The sequence below is a fragment of the Hyaena hyaena genome, unplaced genomic scaffold (assembly GCF_003009895.1).
Source record: "Hyaena hyaena isolate Hyena2069 unplaced genomic scaffold, ASM300989v1 scaffold_349, whole genome shotgun sequence".
Classification (NCBI taxonomy): domain Eukaryota; kingdom Metazoa; phylum Chordata; class Mammalia; order Carnivora; family Hyaenidae; genus Hyaena; species Hyaena hyaena.
In genome coordinates, this window is record NW_024080982.1 from 1372845 (window position 1) to 1394543 (window position 21699).

Genomic DNA, 21699 nt, shown 5'->3' on the forward strand with positions numbered 1-21699 from the left:
GTGTACATAGTTTTCAAGGTACTTGTAAAACTTACAAATAATATGTTCTTGGTTCATGAAAGGTACTTCATACAATTTTGCTATCATAAATATTGTTAATTTAGATGTTAAAGCTTATTGATTTGTGAAACTTAAGTATTTTTAAATAATGGTTGTAAACTATATCTTTTTTTTTGGCTCAAAGTCAAAATTTCCCTGGGGTGAGGAGGGAAAATGTTAAGTTTAGAGTAGTGATGTGCTACATGTTTGAAAGTGCTGTATTTTGTGTACATAAACCCCATGAAATAATTTCTTTTTTCTCTTTAAAGATTAGCCTTTTCTGGTATGCGTCATTGTTTCCTGAAACTCCTGTATTCCATGTGGTGTTATTTAACCTCAGCCTTAAGTGCTTCCTTTTCCATCACTTATAATTCAGTCCATTAGAAACAAACTCAGTTTTTGAAAATGTCTTTAATTTGTCTCTGTTTTTTTTTTTTAAATATTTTTATTTATTTCTAGGAGAGAGAGAGAGAGAGAGACAGCGTGAGCAGGGGAGGGTGAGAGAGAGAGGGAGACACAGACTCTGAAATAGGTTCCAGGCTCTGAGCTGGCAGGCAGCACAGAGCCCGACGCGGGGCTCGAACCCACGAACCGCGAGATCATGACCTAAGCGAATGTCGGACGCTTAACTGACTAAGCCACCCAGGCGCCCCATGTCTCTGTTTTTGAAGGATATTTTCACGAGACATAGAATTCCAAGTTGATAATTGTTACATTTTCTTAACACTTTAAAGAATTATAATTTATTGTCTTCTGTCCTTCATATTTTCTGATGAGATACCAAGCAATCATTCATATCAATGTTCACTTAAATGTGGTATGTTGTTTTTCCCTTACTGCTTTTAAGGTTTTCTCTTGGATGGTAACAATTGGACTAAGTTGTGCCTATGTGTAATTTTTCTTATATTTACCCTGGTTGAGGTTTGGTCAGACTCTTGGATGTGTAAGATGATGTTTTCATAACTTTCAAATGTTCTTGATAATCATCTTCTAAAATTTTTCTTTCCTATTTTTCCCCCATTTTCCTTCTCCTTTCTCCCTAGGACTGCAGTTACAATTATTTTAGAGCACTGGGTATCATCCCACAGATCCTGAACATTATTGTTTGTTTTTGTTTTCTCTACTATTTCGTCTTGGTGTTTCTCTTTGCGTATTTTCCATGGACCTGCCTTGAAATGCACTGATCATTTTCTCTTTTTTAATTTAGGCTGTTGTTAAGTTGATGTAGAAAATTCTTCATTCCTAATATCATACTTTTCATTTCCAGCATTCCTATTTGGCTACATTTTTTGTGGATGCAATCTCTCTGCTCAGATTTTCCCCCACTTGCACATATTATCAGTCACCACTTCCACTAGATCTTCTAGTAGTTGTCTTAGGTATTTTCATATCCTTATTTGAGAACTCTAATGTCTGAGCCATATCTGCATCACCTCCTATTGATGGTTTTCTCTCTTTACAATAGACCACATTTTCTTCTTCATGTGTCTGAAAATATTTTTATTGTGTAGTAGACATTGTGTACAGGACTGGAAAGACAGAAATGAATATTTACCTCTAGAGAAAAGAGCACTGATGATTCTATCAGGCTCCGAGAGAGAGAGAGAGAGTGTGTGTGTGTGTCCGTGCGCACGCGTGTGCGCATGGGTACACCTGCACCTGTGTATGTGTTGGGGGAAGTGAGTAGAAGAAGAATAACATCAAACTGATTTGAAGTTCATCTGGATGTGGGCTTTATTACAGTTTTAATATTATGTTGTTCACCACTGGATTCAGATGTTTGAGGATAGAATCAGAATGGGTGCAGACTCACTGTGTGCTTGGGCTCTTTGGAATTCCAAGGTGTTGTTCCAGCCTACTATGGCTGTCTCCCACCTCTTGCTTCTCTGGTAGGGAGACCAGTCATCTTGGGTCTCATCGATCCTATGAAAGGCTTGTTTCTTTGCAGAATTTAATTTGTTTAGATTTCTTTGTATCCTCTCCTTCCTAAGGGGTTAAGAATGATTTTATAGTTTTTCTGGCATAGTTGGGTTATTGGGTTGGTGGCAAAGTGATGGTCTCTTGCATCTAGCCATGTCTTAATCCAAAATTGAAGTCCAGCCATTAATGTAGCATCTAATCTGTGCCTCTCTTCTTTCTTTGTCCAATTCTTCACTTTAACTCTGCTCTCTGTGATGCTGTCTCAGCTGTGGCTAGTCTTTCACTCTCTGGACCTAGAAGGTACCCATTACTTGGCCTCAAGGGTTATTTTTGTGGAATTTAGGCATTCAGCTTGGAGTTATCTCTTATACCTTTTTGTGGAGTATTTTTTGGCCTTTTGAGACCCTAACTGTACCTCTGGCTTTTAAAACTTTTAACCTGTTTTTTAATTTGTTTGTTTGTTTTATTTTGGTTGCCTGAAATCTATTCACTGTCAATATTTAAAGATGAAAAGTATTGAGAATTCTTCACTTTTTAAATTGTTACTTTTCATGTCTGTGCCTCCTAGAGCTCTCTTTTTCCAGAAGGGGTGTTTTAATCACTTTGTATAGTATATAAGTATTGTGCATTTTCTTTTTCTGTTGGATGTATGCTAGTATTTATCAACTTGCACCCTCTGGTGCCCTGAATCCAGCAATTCTTTAACACCTCTGGGATCTTTAATTAATTGGCTGAAACAACTTTCCCATCTCTCACTCCCTTGTTGTGTTCTATCCCTTCTTATTGAGCTTCAGTGTCATGTTCAAATATTAGAATCACTTCCTTACACACACCTTGACTCCTCTGCTTTTTTTCCTCACTTGCTAGTGTTAGTGTGGCGACACCCCTGTATTGGTTAAATAAACCCAATCAGGATGACTTATGACCTTTATGACCATAAACCTCATATGCGCCCCTGATGCTGCCCTGGAATCATTCCTTATTTCCTTTATCCATTCACTTTCTCTGTCTTATGGTAACTGTGTACACATTTTGTTCTCTCCTTAAATTTACTTCTTATCCTGACTCTCAGCTGATGATATTACCTTCCACTTCACTAGGAAATTAAAACAAGTAATAAAAGAACTACTATAAATTCCCACTGCTATATTTATCCACCTCTGCCATATAATCTAGATCTTATCAAGGTAATTTTTGCAGCATTTTTCCCTATTTGCTCCTGTATTGTATTTTCTAGTATTTTGGAACTTCTCTAGTATTAATGGAAAATGTCAAGGACATACAGATATGGTATGATTCTTTCATTAAAATTTTTTCTTGGCTCCTACTTCCTCGGCCAGAAGAAGTGTTTTGTTTTGTTTGTTTCTTTGGTCCTCTGTTTAAGCAAAATTCCCTCAGTGTTTTGTCAGTGATAGCAGTCTGTCTTTTCCAGTTTTACCGTCTACAATCAGGCTTTAGCTCACCCCAGCATTTAAATTATACTTGTCAAATCTCCACTGACCTTCAAATCATAAATCTGATAGTTAATTTCACATCTTTACCCTATTTGACCCATCAACAACACTTAAAAGAGTTGAGATCACTCCTTTCTTGGTATAGTTTCTTCACTTGGTGTCTAAGACCAGATTATCTCCTGGTTTGCCCCTGAATTTCTAGTTGCTATGTCTCACTTTGATTTCCTGGTTCCTGTTTTTTTCATTTGGCTTCCTAATATTGGTATTCCAGGACTTACACCTTGGCTCTGTTCCTAAGTCTATATGCATGCACTCCCTTAAACATCACCTCCAGGTTCAAAGTTTTAAGTACCATCTAAGTGGCTTGAGGTCTAAATTGAAATCTACCCTCCTTCCTCTTTCTCCTAGCCTCTTTCCTAAATTCCAGACTGCTACATCAGACTATATAAAATCTCCTTTTGGATGCTTAATTTGTATCTCAAAATTAAACTTTGTTTTTTCCAAAACTGGACTTTTGATGTTTTAGGCATTTCATTTGGATGTACATAGTACTTCTTCTATAATCCTCCCTATTTCAGGTAAGGGTAGTTTCAGTTTTCCACTAATTCAGAACAAAAGATTGGAGTCCTTGCCAATTCTTCTCACATTTGACATATGACGTATCAGAAGAGTCCTGTTGATGTTACCTTCAAAATGTGTCCAGATTTTGATTCCAACTCACACTTGCACTAGAGTTACCCCTGTCCAGGGTATGGTTGCTGCTCTTGCCTGTATTACTGCAAAGTTTTTTTAACTGCCTTCACCTTGCCCTCCACTTTATCCTCAACACAGTAGTCAGGATTGTTCTGTTACTCATGAGTCAGATCATGTTACTTCTCTGTTCAAAATGCTCTATTATTTCCCTACCTCGCCAGAGTGAAAGCCACCATTTTTTATGATGGCCTATAAAACCTACATGATCTGACTGCAAATACTTCTCTGGCTTTACTATCACTACCAATTGTTTTTCTCAGTTTGTGTCACCCCAACTGGCCTTTTTGCTATTAGTTGAATATGTGAAGTGTGCTTCTGTCTTAGGGTCTTTGCAGTATTCACTAGTCCTTTAGACTGGAAGTTTATACCTCCACATTTCCATTGGGCTGACTCCGTCTCTTATTTTGGGTCTACTCAAATATTACCTTCTTAATGAAATCTTCTCTACCACCCTTCAGTTCCCATGATTGGTCCCATGATTTGCGGCTCTTTTTTTTTTTCATGGAACTTAACATTTTAACTTATCATGTGGGTTACTTAGTATTTTTATCGCATATGTATGTTTTCCCTTCTAGACTATAAATTCTGTTATTTTTTGTTTGATTACATTTTTCTCTGATGTATCCCTAGAGCATGGAAGATTACCTGCCACATGATAGCTATTCAATAAACATTTGCTGTTTGCTCAATAAATGGATGAAGGTAAAGGATCTAAAGGGTAGAGTATATGAGTACAGCTAAAATTAGTTTGTCAGCGTCACCTCTCTGGCAGTGTTTCAGATACGATATCTAATGAACTTACTTTGTGAGAATGGAAAATGTTACAAGGAAGTAGTTGAGCAGATACTGTGATTAAAGGAGAAGAAGTCAAAGGTGTTTCAAAAAGAGAAAAAGGGATGTTGGGATTTTGTGTGTATGTGCATATAAGAGGTGGGGAGGAGGAGGAGAGAAAGGTTAATGAAGGGGAGGAACTGAGGGAAAGGAGAGCATAGTGAGTGAGCTTAGGGGAATTAACGTTGATTATTTGAGATAGAAATGAAACAGCCAAGTAGAAATGGCAAAAGGTCATTTGAGACAGGAGATTGGATTTGAGGACTGAATTAGGGTTAGTGATACAGAGATAAGAATATTCCTTATGGAGGTTATTTTTGAAGTTCTAGAAGCAGGTAAAATTCTTGGAGGAGAGAAAACTAGAAAAAGAGTATAGAGCTACAGATATAAGGTTGGGGGATGGGGATAAAGAAGAGAGGCAACTAAGGAGCTTCAGAAGAAGAAGTAGTCTGGAAGGGTTAGGATATTAGAAGACAAATGAAGGTGATTTCAAGATGTTCTTCAATAATATCAAACAGAGGAATATTAAGAAGAAGAATTTATAAGACTGAAAAATCACACCCAGGGTGGCCATTAAGAGTACACTTTCAGTTGAGCGATAGAGAAAAGGGACTAGAGATCACCTAAAATGAATCTACATAGTAAGGAAAAGGAGGCTTTGGGTGTAGACATTGGAGAAAACTGGTTCTGAAAAGAAGAAAAAGAATTGGATAAAATTAGCATAATATAAGGTTCTGTTCTCTGGTGGTTGTTCATTACTCTTGAATATTTTGTGGTCATCCTTTGATTCTTCAGGATAACAACTTTCTTTTTACTGATTTAAATAATGACTCTGGAGGTGAATTTTCAAACTTTCCTTTATTCAAGAAATTTTATAATACTGTATGTATTGTACAATTGTATAGTACCTGTATTAATTGTATATGACTGTACCTTAAATGCTTGTGTTTTTATTGTTATCTGCAATGATAGCTTCATTTGGAGCTTTATTTCCTTATAGTTAGATGACAAGTGGAGTATATTCTTATTCTTTTGCTGCCAAAAAACAATGTTAACAGTAATGACAAAACCAGAAAACACATTCTAGGTGGGTGTTTTTTTGTTTTTTTGTTTTTCTTTTGGCATGAAGCCCTTACCATTTTGAGCATTAAAAAAAATGAACAAGCTGTTTTTATTGTATTCTAGAACTATTGTATTTTGAAGTTCTGGATTTTTATGATTTATTTTTAAAGTTGTTTTAGAAAAAAATGTTTTCTTTAGTGTCACAATGAAGTGAATAGAAATCAGATAATTAACCCGGTTTCTTCATGCATACCATTAATTTCAATCCAAATTCCTGATAGAAATGATGAAAGGCAATTAGCTAAGTCTTTGTTAAAAGATAGATTTGCTACTACATTGAGAGTTTGTTCTTTATACATGTGAATCTGTTAATGGTGTCAAAATGCTCAGTCTTTAAGCTCTGTTATTTTCTAAAATGAGGATTCTCAAATTGATATCATGTTAGATACTATTTCCAAAAAGAAATTCAGTAATTATTCTTAATTCTTTTAACCTGTGGGTAGATAACTCTATTTAAAGCCGTCTATGCTAATTATTACTCTTCTAATTCTAAAACTTTTGGTTCACAAGGGACAGATCTAATCTTAGTAACTTAACATTGCTATTACCATTTATTTGACTAGCATTTATACCAACATCTAACCTTCTAAAATAATTTAGAAATACTCCTACTTTCTTTATGCCAGTGATTTTTTCAGGCAATGGACATTTGAAATTGAAATTTCAAAATATATTTAAGTGATTTTTAAAGAATCTTAAAGATTTCCTTTCCTATAATGCATTTACATTTTTCATCTTCATTTACATTTGTATGATTTTGTTATAAGGTAGACTCATATGAAATAGCCATTTTTACATTAAAAATGGCCAAATATTAGCTATTTCAAATGGTTAAACCTAATATATATGTAAGTATCCTTAAGTAATATAAACTATTATCTTTATGTTAAAATGTACAGAACTTTCTTAGTGTATTTTTAACTTGGCTATTGCACAAAAATTGGGAATTATTTGAGGTTTGGTGCATTCCTTGTAGTTGTGTTATTAATATCCCATTTTTTGGGAAAAAAAGCATTTATTCGTTCCCAGGTTGAGAATTAGTTTTATCTCATTTTATAATTTATAAAATTCTATATTTTTAGGTTTGTCCTCGGACACATTCATTTTTCTTCCTTTCCATTTTGTAAAATGTATATTTTTCTTGCCAAATTGCCCTGGCTAGCATGTCTAGAACAATGTTGAATAGAAGGGGCAAGAGTGGACATTAGTGTCTTGTTCCTGATTGTAGGTGAAAACATTTAGTTTTTCACTACAAAGTGTAATGTTAGCTGTAGGTTTTTATAAATACTTTTTATCCAATAAGGAAATTCCCATTTTTAATAGTTTGTTTTTATAATGAAATAGAGTTGGAATTTGGCAAGTGCCTTTCCTGAATCTATAGAAATGATCATTTTTAAATCCTTTATTCTATCAATATTATGTATTATTCAATATTCACATTTTGGACCAGTCTTGTATCTCTGAGATAAATCTCAGTTGCTTATGGTATATAATCTCTGTATTTATGGTGTTGGATTTGGTTTAGTAGTATTCTGTTGAAGATTTGCTTCTACATTCATAAAACATATTGATCTGTAAATTTCTTGTGATATCATTTTTGGTTTTGGTATTGGGATAAGATGATTCTATGAATCTATGAATTCTGGTTCATTTTATGAATGAGTCGAGAAGTGTTTCTTCCTCTTCCATATTTTTTGGAAGAGCTTGTGAGGGATTGGTGTTATTCCTTGTTTACATGTTTGGAAGAATTCACCAGTGAAGGGATCTGGTCCTGGATTTTCTTTGTGTCAAAATGTTTTTATCACTAATTTATTCTCTCTGCTTATTAAAACTATTCAGAATGTCTATTTCTTCTTGGGTCAGTTTAAGTAGTTTGTACCTTTCATAGAATTTGTTCATCTTATCAAGATTATCTAATTGTTAGTAAATAGTTGTTTACAGGATTATCTCATAATTTTTCATGTCTGTAAGAACAGTTATAATGTTCCTTCCTTCATTTATGATGTTAGTAATTTGACTTTTTTTGTTTTTGTTTTCTTGGTCAGTCTAACTAAATGTTTGTCAGATTTGTTGATCATTTCAAAGAATAAACTTTTGTTGGCTTTCCCTATTGTGTTTCTATTTTCTATTTATGTCTGCTCTAGTCTTTATAATTTGCTTCTTTCTACTTGCTTTGGGTGAAGTTTACTCTTTTTTCCCCTCTAATTTTTTAAGATAGAATATTAGGTCATTGAATTCATTACTTTCTTCTTTAATATAGATATTTATAACTGTATTTCTTTTTAAGCATCACTTTACCTGAAACTCAAGAAGTGTGTTATGTTGTGTGATTGTTTTCATTTGTCTTAAAGGATCTTCTAGGTATTGTGTGTGTGTGTGTGTGTGTGTGTGTATGCGTGTGTGTGTGTGTGTGATTTTTTCCTTGACACATTGGTTATTGGAAATGTGTTTGGTTACATTTTCTGTAATGTATCATTCTTCTGTCTTTTAACTTTCAACCTATTTGTTTCTTTGACTTTGTCTTTCCTAGAAAGCATATAGTTGGATTTTGTTTTTCTCTCCCCTTCTTTCAATATCTCCTTTGCTGGGCGGTGTTTATACCATTTCCACTTAATGTAATTATTGATAAGGTAGTTGAAATGTCACTTTGCTGTTTGTTTCATATATCTTTTTTGTTCCTCTATTTCTCCATTACTATCTTCCTTTGTGTTAATATATTTTAGTATACCATTTTAACTTTCTCATCATTTCTTTTACTATTTGTTATTTTGTTAGTAGTTTCCCAGGGTATTAAAATTAACAGAACAATCTAGTTTTGATTATTGTGAACCTATTTTTTTTTAAGTTTGCCTATTTTGAAAGAGAGAGAGAGAGAAAGAGAACAAGCAGAGATGGAGCAGAGAGAGAGAGAGTGATAGAACTCTCCTAAGGAACTTGAACTCATAAACTGTGAGATCATGATCTGAGTCAAAATCAAGAATAAAACTCTTAACATACTGAGTCACCCAGGCACCCCAATACCAACTTAAAGTCAATAGTATACAAAAACTTTGTAGCTATTTAGTTTTCTTTCCTTCCCCTTGTTACTGTCATTCAAATTATGGTGTTAGGTGCCCATTAACACAGATTTATAATTATTCTGTTATGCAGTTGTTTTTTAAATCAGGAGAAAATAGTATTCTAAATAAAAATGTATTCTCTTAGGACAAATATCATATGTTTGCACGTATCGGAGGATTAGGAGGAACTTGACGGAGGAACAAGGGGGAGAAGAAGGGCGGAAATGGTGGGGGAAAGGGAGAGAGGCAAACCATGAGAGACTCTTGAATGCTGACAAAAACTGAGGACTGATGGATGTGGGGGGGAGGGGGGATGGGCATGGAGGAGGACACTTGTGGGGATGAGCACTGAGTGTTATGTGGAAACTAATTTGAAAATAAACTATTTAAAAAAAAAAGAAAAAAAATGTATTCTCTTATATATTTATCTTTGTAGTTACTTTTAAAGGGGCTCTTTATTTCTTCTTGTACATTAGACTTATTGTTTAGTATCTTTTATTTCAACCTAAAAGCTTACTTTAGTAAGCCTGTATGAAGCAGGTCAACTAGTCACAATTCTCTCCAATTTTGTTTATCTCAGAATGTTTTAATCTGTCCTTCAGTTTTGAAGAACATTTTTCCTGGAGACAATATTTGGTTGACAATAGTTTTTATTTTCAGTGCCTTAAATATATCATCCCATTGCCTTCTGGCCTCCATGGTTTCTGATTAAAATAATGTTGTTAATTGTATCAAATATACTTTGTATCAGATGGGTCATTTCTCTCTTACTGCTTTCATGATTTTCTCTTTGTCTTCCAACAGTCTGATAATGATATCTCTAGATGTAGACCTCTTTGAATTTATCCTTCTTTGAGTTCATTGAGCTTCTTGGATGTGTAGGTTACTGGTATTCATCAAATTTGAGAAGGCTTTAGTAATTCTTTTAAAAATATTTTTTCTGTTCTTTATCTCTTTTCTTGTTATTCCTTTTATACTTATGTTGGTACACTTGATGGTAACTTAGAGTTCTCTGGAGCTCTTTTTGTTTTTCTGCATTACTTTTTCCTCTTTCTCAGGCCAAATAACCTCATTTGACCTATCTTCATGTTCACTAATTCTTTCTTCTGCCCATTTGTATTTGATAATGAACTCCTCTAGTGAATTTTTATTTTTACAATTTGTCTCCTTACTCATATTCTCTAATTGCTGAGTCATCATTGTCATAATTTCCTTTAGTCTTTGAACAACTATTTAAAATAGTTGATTTAAAGACTCTGTTTACTAAGTTTAGTGCATGGACTTACAATTGGCCAGGTTTCTATGGCTGCTTTTCCGTGTACTGTATATTAATTATCAACCATAGTTTCTTGTTGTTGTTGTTTTTCCAAGTGTCACCTTTTTTTTTGTTAAAAACTGGATGTTTTAAATACTATAATATAGCAAATCTGAAAAGAATTCTCCCCATTCCCAGGAAATTTTTTTAATGTTTCTGTTTATTGCTGCTTTCTTGTTTAGTGACTTTCCTAAATGAATTACATACAACCTATATTATTGTCACATGTGGTCACTGAGATCTCTGTTCGATTAACTTAGTACTCAGCTAAATGACTGAAGAGAGAATGTCTTGAATTCCTAGAATGAATACATTTTTCAGTCTTTGCTTAAAGCTCAGTATTTGTGTTACAGTGTGCCTCTAACCTATAAACAGGTAAGCTGTCTTCTTTAGTCACCACTACCTGCTACTGCAGAGTCAGAAGGTCAAGCAGAGGTGAGAACTTCGGTCCTTCTCAGGTCTCTCTTGAGCATGGACATGTGCTTGGCATTCTAGATTTCCAATAATATTTCAGAGCTTTGTAAAACCCCCTTTGGATATGTTATACTTCAGCTTTTCTTTTAACTTTTTTTTTTTTCCCACCATTATCGCTACCTCAGGCAACTGCAATGTTAAGCAGTTGCCACTGATTGTTTCCAACAAACATCCATAGAGAAATAACTGTTTCCACTGGGCAAGCTCTGAGTCTGTTCAAGTCTTGCTCATGGGTTTTCTAACATATTGTCAGAGACTAAGTTTTTTGAGGTTGGGGCTTTGTAAGAACTCCAATTTATTTTGATTTCTCCAGTGGCTGCTAGGCTGCTGCTTATCACTGTGATTATGGATGTTTGTTTTGGAGATTACCACTGAGTGGCAGAGAGGAGGATAGGAACAGAGAAAGTTAAAATGCCAAACAAACAGGCTATTCTTACTGATGTTCATACATTAAAAATAAATCCTCCCTGGATATTTTCAGAATTTTAGTTAATTTACAGAGTTCCAGAGACGTTGATTTGACACTCTTTGCTAGTGTTTTCATTACTTTTATGGCAGAGAAAATTTTCGGTTGTTGTTACTCTTCCATTTGTAATGACATCGTATAATTTCTTTTATCATTGTTTTGCATTTTAACCCCTACAGACACTGCCATGTTATGTTAGATTTATAACTAGTAGTTTATGTTTTGTGGCTAATATAAATCGTACTTAAAAAATTTATTTTCAGTGTTTCATAACTAGCATATAAGAATTGAATTGATTTTTATACATTTTACTTGTATCATATAAAATTGCTAAATTCACTTATTCTAGTAGCTCTTATGTAGATTCACTGGAATTCTCTAAGTAGACACTCACATTATCCATGAATAGAGGCAGTTTTATTTCTTCCTTTCCAATTGCTGTGACATTTGTTAATTTAGGTTTTTTGAAAATCCGTTTTCACCCTGATTTATATATTAAATTACTTACACTTTTCCCATTTATCTAATTTTGTTATGCCACCTATTGTAATGTGGATGTACTGCCTTTTCCCAGTCATTATTTGTTTTCTGAATAGACAATTGTGAGATCTTTCTGGTATAAGTCTATCTATTTCCCTGACCCATTTATATTATTTAGACCTATTTTTACCATATGAATATTTTTTCAAAGAAAAATCTTTATATGGAACTATTCCAATGCATATCTATTGTTAAATAATTGGCAACTAGCAAAGGAAGGAGTAAAATCCATCTTTATCCTCAAGATATTTTATGATATTTTCCCCTGAAATCAAAATCATTATTCTCTTACTTGAATGGATGATTCACCATTAACTCTAGGTCTCTAGAGAATTTTTTCTCACTTTTTATTTCAGAATTTTTTTTCAGATATGAATTCTGCAGTAGAGGATGTGATTTTTCTATGTCCAGACTCCAAAATTTAAAACTGAAATGGTTTTTAAAGGTCATAAAACACAGCCCCTTTATTTTATAGATGATAAAATATATTTTATTCCTCTACAGCAGGGCTTCCTCTTTAACTATTATTAAAATATAGGAAGTGAATTCTAATTTATCAGCATTGAAAACTACACCTCCACTTCTACACCCTGGTCTGTCTCCCATCATCTTTCACTTGGATTACTATAATAGTTTCACTACTTCTACCCTTGTCCTCTCCATTCTATTCTTAACACTTTTGAATAAACGTGAGATCATGTCAGTCCTCTACTCTAAACCCTCCAGTGACTGCCTATTTCATTCAGAATAAAAATCAAAGTCTTTACAGTAGGTTTGCAAGACTTTTAATGATTTGAACCCCATTCCCCCCAGCCAGTTACTTGTCTGACCTAATCTTCCAATAGCCTCCCCTCTATTATTCTGCTCCTGGATTCTGGCTCCTTGCAGTTCCTCTCACATGCCAAGCATACTGCCTTAGGGGTCTGTGCACTCACTGACTCCTGTCTGGAATATTTTGCCCCTAGATATATGAATGATTCATTCCTTTTCCCCTGTCAATACCACATTCTCAATGAGGCCCTCTTGAACATACCATCCAAATTAAAAATCCAGTCTGTGCTTTCCAAGCTGCTTTAATTTTCCCAGTTTTTCATAGCATTTATCATGTTCTAGTGTACTATGTAAATCACTCATGTATTATGTTCATCTAACTGCTTAAATGCAAGCTCCGTAAAAAGAATTTTTTTTTTTTATTTTTGTGTGTATTTTGTTCACTGATATATCCCTGGAAACTGTGAAAGTGCCTAACACATTATAGACTCTCAATAAATACTTGTTGAATGAATGAATGCATAAAAGAGTACAGCCTTCTTCCTTGCCAATTCTGATGACTTTTATTTCCTTTTGTTGTCTGATGGCTGGTGCTAGGACTTCCAGCACTATGTTAAACAACAGTGGTGAGAGTGGACATCCCTGTCGTGTTCCTGATCTCAGGGGAAAGCTCTCAGTTTTTCCCTGTTGAGGATGATGATAGCTGAGGGTTTCTTATAGATGGCTTTTATGATGCTTGAGTAAGTTCCTTCTATCCTGACTTTCTCGAGGGTCTTTATTAAGAAAGGATGCTGTATTTTGTCAAATACTTTTCCTGCATCTATCAACAGGATCATATGGTTTTTATCTTTTCTTTTGTTAATGTGATGTATTACATTGATTGATTTGTGAACATTGCACTCAACAATAGCCAAAACATGGAAAGAGCATAAGTGTCCATTAACTGACGAATGGATTAAGAAGATGTGGTTTATCTATACAATGGAATACTAAAGGGCAATGAGAAACAATGAAATCTGGCCATGTGTAGCAACATGGATGGAACTTGAGGGTGTTATGCTGAGCAAAATAAGTCAGGCATAGAAGGACAGATACCATATGTTTGCACTTATAGGAGGAACTTAACGGAGGACCATGTGGAGGAGGGGAAAAATAGTGGGGTAGAGGGAGGGAGGCAAACCATGAGAGACTTTTGAATGCTGAGAACAAACTGAGGGCTGATGGGGGTGGGGGAGAGGGGAAGGGGGATGGGCATGGAGGAGGGCACCTGTGGGGATGAGCACTGGGTGTGATAGGGAAACCAACTTGACAATAAACTATTAAAAAGAAAAAGAGTACAGCCACCTTGACAATTTATAACCATGAGGCTGGCTGGCTTTGACAAGAATCAAAACATTCATTACTTTTGCTTTTAGTTCGATTAGGCCTTTCAAAATCACGAATGATTATCTCATATTTTTTATGATCTCTTCTTTCTGGGTTATTTGAGATAAAACATTTAATAGTGGGGCACTTTAAATTCAGGATGTAAAACTGCAGCAAAGGTTATAAAAGATGTTAGGAAGATAAAAGATTGGGTGTGGATTGAGTGTGAATAGGTGAAGTTAAAGAAAGAAACAGAAGGTAGACCCAGCTTCTTTCATTTAGGAGGACAGCATTCATTACCTCTTACCTCGGAAAATTCATACCATGAGTAATTTTTTTCTAATTGTCTTCCCTCCTCCCCTACAAAAATACACAAGCACACAATGAGTTAACTGTATACATACCTGTTCTTCCCATCTTTCCTCCTATCTTCAAGGTGGGCATATCCTTCCTTGGCCAGTCCCTACTTTGCTTAACTTTAGATCTTGGATCCAGGTCAGTTTATCAAGTTTTCTGGACGGTCACTTCACCAATAAACATATTATCATATTTTCTTATTTCTTTCAATTACACATTTTAGAGCAAACTGTGTTGGAATTCTAAAAATGTGTACAAGCTTTTATAGTATTTTTTGTTTTGTCTTCATAACACCGATTTAATACATAATTAGTTTGCACTTGTTCCACTTGCCTGTTTCTGGACAGATAGGACAGAGCAACTCTCCTTACTGAAAAGTCAGAGCAGGGGGCTGTGTAGTCCTACCTTCTTCCTATGGACCTCAGGTTGTGGGGTGCCTGAAGGACCGAGACAGAGGGGTGGAGAGGGAAAGCCCACAGACATAGTTTTTCTTAAAGCATATTGATTGAAAATATTTATACTTATGAAAAAAATTAATATATAAAATATTCTTGGTTTCTTTCTTAAATATCCTTTAAAATATATATACACACATGCACATATACATATATATACGTACACATATGTGCACATATACATTTACAGACACGTACTCATGCCAAACGTCACGCTCTTTGCTCATTTATCTTCTCCTGCTTCTGAGAGCAATATCTCATACTGTTTGGTGTGCTAATTCTTACTGTACATCTTTTATTCATTAGATTTATCCTTACCCTGCCCCAGTTTCTTCCATGTCACCACCAAGGAGCTGCAACAAAGATCAAATATTCTTTAAAACTCTGTTATCAAGACAAAAGGACAATATCTGGAAAACAAACACACTGGGGTACCTGGGTGATTTGGTTGAGCATCTAATTCTTGATTTCAGCTCAGGTTATAATCCCAGGGTCATGGGACCAAGCCCTGCATCTGGCTCAGCACTGGCCATGGAGCCTACGGAAGATTCTCTCTCTCTCTCTCTCTCTCTCTCTCTCTCAATCTCTCTCTTCCTTTCTCTCTTCCTCCCACCCTCCCTCCATTCCTCTCTCTCTGTCCCTCCCCCAGTTGCACTCTCTCTATCATATAAATGAACACATTTGAGGAAATGGTCATTCGGTAAGCTAACCATTGCTCTAAATTTAATTAATTAATTTAAAATGTTTTATTATTTATTTTTGAGAGAGAGAGGCAGAGCATGAGTGGGGGGTGGGAGGCAGAGAGAGACGAGGCACAGAATCTGAAGCAGCTCCAGGCTCTGAGCTGTCAGCACAGAGCCCGATGCGGAGCTCAGACTCAGCAACCACAAGATCATGACCTGAGCCAAAGTCGGCCGCTTAACTGACTGAGCCACCCATGTGCCCCCTGTAAATTTAATTTTAAAATAATTATTGAATTGGCACAATAAGGTACATCACACCCCCTCTTTTGTTCCCGTGATCCAAACTCTAGCTACAATCTTTCCATTTAATCAAGTTTTCCTCATTATTAGAAGCATAATAAAAAACCTTTGAGGTGGTAGGTTTCTTTGTTTTTCTTTTTTAGGTTTTTGTTCCTATTCTTTTTGACTTACCTGTTATTAAATTCTAAATAAATATTTGTTAAATGAATTACTGAAGTAATGTGTAATTTAAGGTTGATATCTACCTACACCTTGTAAGTTCACTTAATTCAATGCAGAGTGGACTTTGAGTCTGGCTTGTCTGAGAAGAATTCTCAGGAGGTAATGGAATTTTGAGACTGAGCTAGAATACCATTGATATATGTGAATAGCTCAGAATTTATGAGTAGGCGGTGTTCAATTTATCCTCATTTACAGGAGATTTTCTAGACTAGGCATTAATCTAAGTTTGGAGATGACCCAAAGTGATTCTCTGGAGCTTGGAGACCGAGTAGGGGGTTGATAGAACAGGTTGGGAGTCTTCCTCTTGGCAATGCAAATGCTCTGGGAATTGCAGTTGAAAGTAGAAGACAATCAAATTTAGCATTGATAACATGATAGATTTATGGGTTTATAAACTAGAGTGAAATTTGATTTGGGGAGTTATGGAATGAATAAGTCACAGGGATGAAAAGTACAGCATAGGGAATAGAATCAATGGTATCATAATGCATTTTATGGTGACAGATGGGAGCTACACTTGTGGTGAGCATAATATAACAGATAGTGTTGAATTATTGTGTTGTACCTCTGAAAATAATGTAACTTTGTCAATTCTACTCCAATTAAAAGAAATAAAAAAATTATTTGGGGAGGCATCTTCTGGAGAAAGACAGGTAGGGTCAGTAAACAGGCTGGGAAAATATTCACTTTGGATTAAATTTTGCAATGTCTATGGAAAACACTATTTTAGAGAGAGAGCATGAGAGAGCAAGGGGAGGGGGCAGAGGGAGAGAGAGAAAAAATCTCAAGCAGGCTCCATGCTGAGCATGGAGTTCGACATGAGGCTCAATCCCATGTCCCTGGAATCATTACCTGAGCAAAAACCAAGAGTCAGACGCTCAGCTGATTTATTTATTTATTTGCCAGCCACTGCTTGGGAAACTACAACTTCTTATATTATGTACATTATATGTATTCTGCAGGACTAGAGCAGTTTGTTGGAAGAATGCAAGATTTTCGATTATACCAAGTGGCACTTACAAATAGGTAAGTGAATGTGGTGTTGTGAGCTCAACAGGTGTAAGAATAATTCCTGAATTCGATTAAGTAAGAGTTGCAAAAGATTACGTTATTTTTCAACTTTATAGAATTTGGCAAATATCACCTAATTAAAGTTTATAGTGTTTTCTTTGGCTATATCTATGGTTGGCATTCACTGTTGGATAACTTCTTATAATATGAAATTGATCAAATTCTTTACAAAGGATTTCCTCTAAGGAAACTAGATTTTTGAACATGTTGTATTATAGAATTCATTTGTTTAAATATTCTATATGAAGTAGTTTGGGATACTTAAGAAACTGCTCTGTCTCCCTTTTAAAATTTCTTTGTTGAACTTATAAATGCTAAAGAATTTAGAACAATGAAAGTGATTCTTTTGATCCATGAGAAAGTCTCAAGCAGCTGAGATTATTAGACTTGGAGACAAGAAGAATGAATAATTTGATGTATTATTGTATATTTTTCTACTTCCAGTGAACAGAAATTATATAGAGTTGGCCTAGTGTTAATCAAGTATTTCCTCATCTTGAGAATCTTTCCTAGGGATTCTTAAGGACATATATTTTCATTCTGTTCAGAAAAGTTCAAGTGAAATTCTGCTTAGCTGTCCTCTTAAAGTTTCTCTGTCAACTTATGATTAGATTACATAATAGTATATGGTGGTATGGATGAGCTGATGTTATTTACTTCTATTAAGGAGCAAAAAGAATGTTTATTCACATTTCTTGAAGGAAGACGTAAATTAGTGTGATGAATTTCCAAATGACAGTAGTAGCTCTTGTCAGTTTGAGTATTGCTCTCGAAGTGCTTCTATGGTCAGCAGTATGTCCAGTAGAAATATCAACATTATTTACTAGTTGGGTATCATCAAGGCCTACGTGTATAAAGGGTGCTGTAACACTGGAACACATTATTAGGGAGATTTCCTGCCACCAGTCTTGCTATCCTTTAAATCACCTTTATCCAAAATTCTGCAGAGTAGTGTTGTAACAATTTTGGTACTATTAAAGTTTTTCCCAGGGGAAAAGATTTCACTGGAAAGTCACTTTTGGTCTCATTCTAAAATATCAAAAGGATTAAAAGAAGGAAGTGTGATTTGGTGAGTGGATAAACTGCCTGACTCCATTGGAGTCTGAAGGAAGAAGCCTGGTCTCTCTAGTTAGACCTGATTGCTGATCTTGGCCTACCTGAGATGTCTGGAATGGTATTATAGGGAAGAATGCCTATAAATAGAATGACTGATTCTGACCTAGAACAGGTATATTGCCCTTAATGAAAAAAATTAACTATGTCTGCTGGAATTGGCATTATTCTTTGACTATTGGCAGCTGCCAGGTGATCTGAAGCCATTGAAGCACTTTAGGATGCCCGAGTCTGTACTCATGAGTCACAGGAAACCATTGACAAATGGTCTTGGCCTCCGTCCCTTTACTTAAAACAGCGGCATATAAATGATACTTACTTTCCTATTTCTTTCCTGTGGATTAATTGGAGACCTTTTCTAGAACTCTCAGTATTTTCAATGTATGATTGTTCAGTCTCAGGGGTAAGTCAGTTTAACAACCTACATGAATATTACCTTTCTTTTTTTTTTTTTATCACAAATAGGTACAGTGAAATATTATGATATTGAAATAAATGTCTTGATAATCAAACAAGGGGTTACACATGCTTCTCAGTGTAAAACGTTAACAGTTAAGAATTTACTGATTCTAGTATCATATTTTATGAGTGTGTTTATTTCACCAGGAATGAGTTTGACTTTATATTCTGTTTAGAAAATTATTAATATTAAATGGATACCTAATCAAAATGTTAAAATAGTGATATTCATTTATAACAACCCTTAGAAGTTCTATTACTGTTGAACTCTTTGTCTTACATTCTGCTTCTTACAACCACAGGGAGATTCTGGAAGTTTATTCTGGAAATCTGTTCAGATTGCATACCCAGTCACATTGTCGCTGCCCTGGCAGCCACCCTCGGGTCCATCCTTTGGTTCAGCGATACTGCATTCCTAATGACGAAGAGGACACCACACCTGAAAGGGTGTTACGGCTGAATCCCGAAGCCCACCCTCTCTCTTTTGTCAACGATAATGATATCAATACTTCATGGGTATCACATGTGTTTACAAACATTACCCAGCTTAATCAAGGAGTGACTATTTCAATAGATTTGGAAAATGGACAATATCAGGTAATTTGAAATAATGGGGTCTGTTAGTTTCCTGAAGCTTCCATGACCAATGACCACTAATTTAATGGCTTAAAACAACAGACATTTCTTCTCTCACAGTTCTGAAGATCAGAAGTACAAAGTCAAAGTGCTGGCAGGACCACTCTCCCTCCAAAGACTCTAGTGGGGATCCTTCCTTGCTTCTTCCAAGCCCTGCTGTCTGTCTCCTGGTGTTCCTTGATTTATGGCCGCATAACTCCCATCTCTTCCTCTCTTTGCGCTGACCTTCCTCAGTGTTTGTGTCTGTGTGTCAAATCTTTCCCCTCATTCTGTTATAAGGCCCAGCCTTCATCGGGGATGATTTCATCTTCAGATCATTAACTTAATCACATGGGCAAATACCCTGTTTCCAAAGAAGGTCACATTCACAGGTACTGGGAGTTAGTACTTAAATGTATCTATTTGGGGTTGCAATTCAATCTACTACAAGGTGAATTAGGCAACTGAACATGACTTCACTAAAATAGTGTATAATAATGTATGAAATAAAAATAAGATAAAATATGCAGGACCTTTTTTAGATATTTGTATGAAATCATATGAGATATTGAAATTAATGTTTATTATTAATTAGTATAAGTTAATAAAAACTGAGGTGCATATTCTAAGTTGAATTTCTTCTTAAGTGGTTAACATTTGAAGCTAACAATTCCTTGATTTGATTTCTACTGATGGGTCCAACTTACAACTCTAAAGACAATGATTGACTTCTACATTTTCAGGTGTTTTATATTATCATTCGGTTCCTTAGTCCACAACCAACAATGATAAAGATCCAAAGGAAGAAGGAGGACAGCCTGGATTGGGAGGATTGGCAATATTTTGCTAGAAATTGCAGAGCTTTGGGAATGAAAAATAATGGAGATTTGGAGAAACCTGATTCTGTCAACTGTCTTCAGCTTCCCACGTATGAATACTTAACAAATATCTTTGAATGAGTTAATTTTAATAAACTAATGGATTAATAATAAGCAATAGGTAGACTAACTCACTAGACTGGTGAGTCTGTTTCACGAAGTTTCTTGAGGCAATTCTGTTAAGAGTCCTCCCTAACTTGAGTTTTAAATTCCTTTTAAAGTTCTCATAAAAGACTTTAGAGTATCTTTTGTTTAGTCTCATTTGGGTTTTATAATCTGATTTTCAGATCGTTTAGCAAGTTATCTGTATTAATAGAATTTTATTATGTCCTCAAGGAAATGTTTTACTTTGTTTTTCTTGTGTTGATCCTATATTGTTTGCATACAAATTATATGAGATATGAGATATGTCTGTTTTCCCAGAGCGAAGAATTTAAGCTGTTATGAATATATTGTGTAATAATGTCTCAGAGTTGTAATTCTGTTTTGTTAAAAATGTGAATAATTTTTCATGACTTCAAATATTTTTCATCAACAGTTTGACTCCATATTCTCATGGTAATGTCACATTTAGCATCCTAACACTTGGATCAAATCATCGTCCTGGCTACAATGACTTTTATAATACTCCATCTCTTCAAGAATTTGTAAAAGCCACACAAATAAGACTTCATTTTTATGGACAGTACTATACAACTGAGACTCCTGTCAGCTTCAGACACAGATACTATGCAATCGATGAAATCACTGTCACTGGGAGGTAATGTTCATTACTGAGGTTTGATTGCAGGGTGCTTTATATCATGAGTTTTGTTTTCAACAAGATTATGGTCAGACTTAATTTAAAAATACATTAAGATTTAGAGCAAGCCAGATTCTAAACTTCATGCTTGGAAACGGTTTCCTACTCTAAGATTGTTTGGAAAGATTTGTATGTAATTCTTTCCCATATGTAAGACCACATTGTTATGGAATCAATTTTCAAAAACTGTTGAGTTTGGAAGGTGTGATACCCTGCATCTGGCACAGAAATAAGTTACTAAATATTTACTAAATATTTTACTTGGTTCTAGAGTATAATTTTTAAAATATTCTTGAAATCAAAGAGAAGGAGCTCGATTTCAAAGTACAATTATATTCCCAGCCAGTTTGTAAGTGTGGGGCTTGGTCTCCCTGAGTTCACAATTCACAATTTTATGGAGAATATTTGTTTTCATGGGAGGAAAAATCTAAGATTGCCTAAATAATTTATAAACATCTGACCATAACTGAGAACATGGCTCAGTATTTCAAAATATGGATTGCTGGAGATCAACATACTCTCTCAAATGGAAATGGTACCTATGTAGACTATATTTAGCATGGAATTGTGCTAGAAGAGTGATATGCTAAATAATGTACATCTTTAAAAGCAGACCAGAATGCCAAACTATAAGT

At 35.1% G+C, this 21699-nt stretch overlaps 1 protein-coding gene across 1 annotated transcript in view; it reads left to right on the top strand.

Moving 5' to 3' along the window:
* USH2A (usherin) overlaps nucleotides 1-21699 on the top strand; it is a 231186-nt gene that overhangs the window by 73908 nt on the left and 135579 nt on the right. The window contains exons 5-8 of the mRNA XM_039249900.1: nucleotides 17089-17152; nucleotides 19072-19366; nucleotides 20128-20312; nucleotides 20801-21022. Coding sequence (XP_039105831.1) covers nucleotides 17089-17152; nucleotides 19072-19366; nucleotides 20128-20312; nucleotides 20801-21022 — 766 coding nt within the window. The remainder of the gene's footprint in view (nucleotides 1-17088; nucleotides 17153-19071; nucleotides 19367-20127; nucleotides 20313-20800; nucleotides 21023-21699) is intronic.